Source organism: Garra rufa, chromosome 9 (genome assembly GCF_049309525.1).
Source record: "Garra rufa chromosome 9, GarRuf1.0, whole genome shotgun sequence".
Taxonomy (NCBI): domain Eukaryota; kingdom Metazoa; phylum Chordata; class Actinopteri; order Cypriniformes; family Cyprinidae; genus Garra; species Garra rufa.
In genome coordinates this window covers 32,925,043-32,931,042 of record NC_133369.1, presented here as the reverse complement: position 1 = coordinate 32,931,042, position 6,000 = coordinate 32,925,043, and the positions used below count along the sequence as shown (strand labels likewise).

Genomic DNA, 6,000 nt, shown 5'->3' with positions numbered 1-6,000 from the left:
TTGTAATGTGACAAGAAAACCAAATTAGAGATAGGTGTCAGGGTCACTTTTTAAAAAATCACATATTTTGACCTTCAGCTTTGTGCAGGTCACATGAAGTATATTTGGTTTAAAAATAGAGTTGAAGATAAAATATGTTGAAAATAGTTACATAACGTAAGAATATATCAAGTTTATACTACTCTGGTATTCCATATACAACGAAACTATCTGAGCAATTTGACCTTTTGGTTACACCACGTAACATCTTTAGCGTCGTTAAATCAATATATTTGTAGTGTGCAGTTAATTTTGTAAACATTTATACTTATTTTAAATTGTATACTTTATTCGTAGGAAACGGTACAAGACTGTTCAGAAAAGCTGGCGTCCACTGCGTGTCAGTGTGTTTCGAGTGTCTCATTTGAGTTTCAGGGTTCGGCGCCTCTGGCTTTCCGTAGTTCTACAGATGGCGGTGCAGGAGATGCGGATGCTCTAGTTACTTGCGATTCGTCCTTGCTTCACATATCACAAAAGCGAAATTGTTGCTTAGTGACGGTGGGACTTATAGACGACACCACAGAGCGGCATAAATTTTTCATTTTTTTATATTAGGAAAGGATTGATATCTCCTTTGTTTTGTGTAAGTTTAATCAATATTGTGCGCGTCACATTTTGGGCCTCTCAGGTTTAGCATTACCGATACGACTGAAGACAGCTGCACTCTTTGTCTTCACTAGTGTTTTCAGCTATCACGAAATTGACTGTTTTTTAAGTCACGTACTGTATGTTCATCGTGTATCAAAGTATATTGTGCTGATTTAAACTGCTGGGTTGGTTGGTTTGGCTAAAATGGACGAAGCTCGCGAATGCTAGCTGTGTGACTTGGCTCAGTTTTGTTTCAGAAAGCAAATAGCTCGTGGTTCACCTCGAATAGCAGGTGCGAGTGGTTCTACAGAGGTGTATTTGTCGAAAATAAGTTCGCAGTAGTCGCCAGTGTAATAAAACCGTTTGAAATAAAATGGTGATACGGTAGCACGGATTATTTTTTGACACGATGCGAAACCGAAAGACATGTATAGTTTCTGTAAGGAAATGCGAGCTGAGTCGTGTATTGGTTGTATGAAAAAGTGCAGCAAAATGGGATATTTCGATGATAAGTCTATGAAAGACTACATGGTTTTATTCCTTAAGTGTTTGCAACTGAAAATACGCCTTTAATCTGTCTAGTGGATGGTCTTTGTGGCACTGGGACTTGACCGTCGAATTTATTTTTTCAAGATTTAATTTTTTCCCCGAAGGTAATTTTTAAAGACTTTTAAGATTTTTTTCTTTTAAACTTTGGTCCTTATTTAACAATTATTTTCGAAAGGAGAAGTATATAGAAAGTAATTATAATTTATTTCGTCCTAGACAGTGAGTTCATATGTAAATGCGGTGTGAGCTTTGTGTGTTAATTTGCAGTAAAATGGAAAGTTTGCTCTAGGGTGAACTGCATTTGAGTCTCATTGTTTGCATTTAAAGCAGTGGTTCTCACCCTTTTGATTCCAAGGCCCTACATTGTCCAAGATAATGCATTTCCTTTATTGTTCATGCTGTAATGATTTAAACAATATTCATTAAAATGTTCACTATGGTTAATTTTGTTTATATTAGAAGTTAAGAAGTCCTTGCTCATGTTCCTTTGCTGGTCTTGTTTTCCAATCTCCTTCCTCTTTCTTTTCTGTCTCTATGCTTAGGCCTGTTGCAGTTATCAATATATCGACTTATCGGACAATATAGGTACATGACCTCAATAATTTTTGGTGATGCAATATATTACCCATTATATTTACATAAAAATTCATGTCACCGTATTTTTGCATTTCATTTGCACCTGTGTCTTCTGCAGCTTCTCATACATAATGTAGTTGTGAGTTCAAATTTAAAAAATGCTTCTAGAATTAAAAGTTGGTCATTTGAAAGTGTGTAGGCCTTCTTGCATTATTATGCTGTTATATTATGATTGTATATTAAATGGAATAAAATGGTCTTAAAATGACAATAATATCACATCGCAATTATTTCTGGGGCAATATATTGCAGAACAAAAAGTTATTGTGACGGGTCTGTCTGTGCTTCACTGTGCTATCTAATCAAGGCAAAATAACCTATAAAATAAAAAAATACATTTGCAAGACCATTGTTAGTGTGCTGAGGCCCCCATCTTGCGAACCACTGATTTAAATGCATTTATAATTGCAATTTTGCACTGAATTGAGGTGGAATTATGTGTTCACTGTATTGAACTGTTGTTTTATTATTTGATTTGATGGCTGTACAGTTTCTAAGTGGCTGTTGAGCATAATATTAAGGGCCTTGTTATTTTAAACACAGTAAGTTGATGTAATCCATTGTCTGCTATTAATAAGTTTCTATTGGAAAGTGCGGATATTATGAAACTATAACGAACAGGATTTAAAAGTACAGAGTATTTTACAGTTAATAAGCAGCTCTATGGATTCTAGTAGCGATGTCTGTTATTTCTTAAAACTCCATAGTCTTTTTATGATGTTTCTCTTTGTTAGTGTGGTCAGCTGATGTGTTTTAATTTTGAATGGAGTTTTATTACTTGCACATTTGTATGCAGAAACCGAAAGACTGGCGTTGAAGGTGGTAAAACTAGTCTTTCCTGTTAATCTGAATCTTGTGGAACAAAGTTGTTTTTCTGGAACCGAAGACGTTTGCTGTTAGGTGGCTGTTGTTGTTAGTTAACTTTTTGGACTGTGAGAGGTCTGTTTCACTTAACTTGCAGTTTAACCTTGGTGTGATAATTAAAGTTGGGTTCACATTTGAATACTGATACGGAGGGAATGGTTGAGTCAGCGATAACGCTATTATATGTGCCCCTTCTGTCTGCAGGTCCTGTTGTGTGTGCTCCATCATGGCTGTGGTCATCCGATTACAGGGACTCAGAATCACGGCTGGTTCTGAGGACATTCGAAATTTCTTCACTGGGCTCAGAATCCCTGATGGTGGGGTTCATATAATTGGTGGGGAGCTTGAGGAAGCTTTTATAATATTTGCATCTGATGAAGATGCGAGACGAGCGATGACACGCTCGGGGGGCTGCATTAAGGGCTCTCCCGTGAACTTGCTCCTGAGTAGCAAGTCAGAAATGCAGAGTGTTCTCGAGGAAAGCACTAGAAGGTCTGAGTTAAAAAGCAGGGGCATGTACAAGGAGGTTGTCAAAAGCCCTTCTGCGGAGCGAGGTCCTATGCCATTCAATAAGGACCCGAGAGCAGACATACGAAGGCCGGACCATCAAGAGATAAGGAACAGGCCGTCTCTATCTTCATTCAATGAGACGCGACACCAGAGAGAAGGAAGCGTGTCAGAGAGAGATCAGCTTTATATGAAATTGACAGGGATGCCGTTCTCTGCGACTCAAGACAATGTCTATGAATTTTTCAGTGGGTTACAAATTGAAGACACCATGTTTTTGAGAAACCCCCGAGGATTGCCCAATGGCCAGGCTATTGTGCGCTTTGCTACCAAAGAGGATGCAGCTGAAGGTCTGAAGAGGGATCGACAATACATGGGACCACGGTATATCCAACTAACAAGATGCTCCGAGGAGCAGTGGCTGGCAGAAGGAGGTCTCATTAGACCGGACAGTCGGAAAAGAGAGTCCTCAGAGCGCGCAAGATCTCGATCTCCCATTTCCTACAAGTCAAGATCACGATCACCCTCTCATGAAGAATACTGTGTCATGTTTGAGAACTTGCCTTTCGTGGTTGAAAAGAGGGATTTGAGGGCGCTACTTCATCCGGTTTCTTTGAAAGATGATCAGATTATTATCTTTGCCCAAAAAAAGGATGATAGGACCAAATCGGCTGTTGTGGTGTTTAGGAATCTCACAGACTATTGTGCTGGCTTGGCTCATAATAAGGAAATGGTGATGAACAAGGTAGTGTACGTGACGCCAGTCTCCAAGGAGAAAATGGTCACCATGTTGGAATCATCTGTTAACTTGAGAGATGAGGGGAAAGGGTTGAGACGCTCTGCGGAAGTGCCCCAGTCTCAACGAAACAATCCGGACTCGCAGTTGAGGTGTCTCTATGTGCGCAATCTCCCATTTGACGTCCGTAAGGTGGAGATCATGGACTTCTTTCATGGATTTCCGCTCTCAGAGGATAGGGTTGTCTTGTTGCGGGACGAAAGAGGAGCTGGGCTAGGTGAGGCTTTGGTGATCTTTCAATCTGAGAAGGAAGCCGTGACGGCACAGTCCCTGAATGGACAGCGGTTTCTTGGATCTGAAGTCATGCTTAAGTGCATAACGATGAGCCAGATGCAGAAGTTTGGCGTAAATGACCAGTTGATGGATAGTCCGCAAGAGAGGAACTTTCAGAGAACCGAAATGTTCAACGATGGTCCTCGTTTTTTGAACACCCAGATGCCCCGAGATGATTGTGAAATGCAGCCTAATTTGCGCCAGGGTTATGGAGGTCGTGATCGCTTTGAGCCAAATTTTGGCCGCAATGATGCATTTGGGCTGGGACCGGATGGTAACGGACGTCAGTGTTACGGATCACCTGACCAACAGCTTGACGGTCCGACTTGTCTTAAATTGGTCAATCTGCCCTCTCAGATAAGGATCGATGAGATCTATGACTTCTTCTATGGATACAGAGTGATTCCAGGTTCTGCCTCATTGCTATATGATAGAAATGGAGCTCCCAAACGGTCAGCAACGGTAACTTTTGAAACCCACGGAGAGGCGCTCACTGCTCTTCAGGAATTAAATGGACGACCAATTGGCACCAGGAAAATTCAGATTTTGTTTGTGTAGATATGCTTTTGGACTAGTGTTGATGAAACTGGTGTTTTTCTTTATTTCCCTTTTTAAAAAGTTGTATGTGCTTTTTCATTGATCTAACAAGTGAAGACATTTTTTTTTGCTATCTTGTTTTTCATAAATCTGCAGATGAGATACTGCTTTAATTTAGATTCATAGATCTTGACTATTCAAAAATAATGCATTTGTATGCATGACAGTGACAGTATCTAGACTCAGTATTACCTGTGCTGTTGAATGTTTTTCCCTACAATTGCCTAAAATTTGAGATTTCACTAGACATATTTGTTAACAATATATTTTCAGATAAAAAAAAATCTTCCTAACATTGTGAAATTGTAAATTTCTTCCTACATCCAGATAAATTGTCAATTCATGTTTAATGCTATTAAAGGCATCAGCTTGTTCTGATTTCTTTGTTTGTTTTTTTTGTCTTGCAGTGGTTTACAATGGGTTTCTTGCCCAGTTGCATGTGGTTTTATTGGCAACCCAATAATGTAATTGTGAAGCATTTTCAAGAAGTCTGTCTTTTAAAATGGCAAAATAATTGCCAGTTAACTTGGGTACCAATATAATCTATTGATTTAAACCCTTTTCAACAATGACTGTATGATTTTGAGATACATATTTTCACACTGAGGACAACTGAGGGACTCGTATGCAACTATTACAGAAGGATAACATGTTCACTGATGCTCCAGAAGGAAAAACAATGCATTAGGAAAAACGGGTGTAAACTTTTGAACAGAATAAAGATGTGTGCATTTTTCTTTTTTTGCATAAATATTATATTTTGTCATTTAGTACTGCCCTTCAGAAGCTACAGAAGATACTTGCATGTTTCCCAGAAGGCAAAATAACTTAAATGTACCTTGATCTTCAAAAAAAAAAAAAAAAAGTTTTTCATCCCTGGTTCTTAATGCATCGTGTTTCCTTCTGAAGCATCAGTGAGTGTTTGAACCTTCTGTAATAGTTGCATATAAGTCCCACAGTTGTCCTCAGTGTGACTAGATGGATCTTAAATTAATAGTCATTATTGGAAAGGCTTCGAATACACACAAATGCTGGAAAACCAAAGAATTTGTGGGACCTGAAGAATTCTTCTGAAGAGCAGCAGGCAGTTTAACTGTTCAGGACAAACACAAGTGACTCATGAACAACTATCACTAAACAGAAAAACACAG

The 6,000-nt window shown here is 39.0% G+C and overlaps 1 protein-coding gene across 1 annotated transcript; it reads left to right on the top strand.

The window, feature by feature from the left end:
* Positions 1 to 455: 455 nt before the first annotated feature.
* On the top strand, positions 456 to 5,227 carry rbm12bb (RNA binding motif protein 12Bb). The gene is made up of 2 exons (XM_073847009.1): positions 456 to 622; positions 2,881 to 5,227. Exon 2 carries the CDS (start codon positions 2,903 to 2,905, stop codon positions 4,808 to 4,810), a length of 1,908 nt encoding a protein of 635 aa, XP_073703110.1. The 5' UTR covers positions 456 to 622; positions 2,881 to 2,902; the 3' UTR covers positions 4,811 to 5,227.
* The last annotated feature ends 773 nt before the right edge of the window (positions 5,228 to 6,000 follow it).

Bases quoted from the DNA above. Each gene is read 5' to 3' on its own strand.
- rbm12bb (XM_073847009.1), top strand. From the start codon at position 2,903: ATGGCTGTGGTCATCCGATTACAGGGACTCAGAATCACGGCTGGTTCT.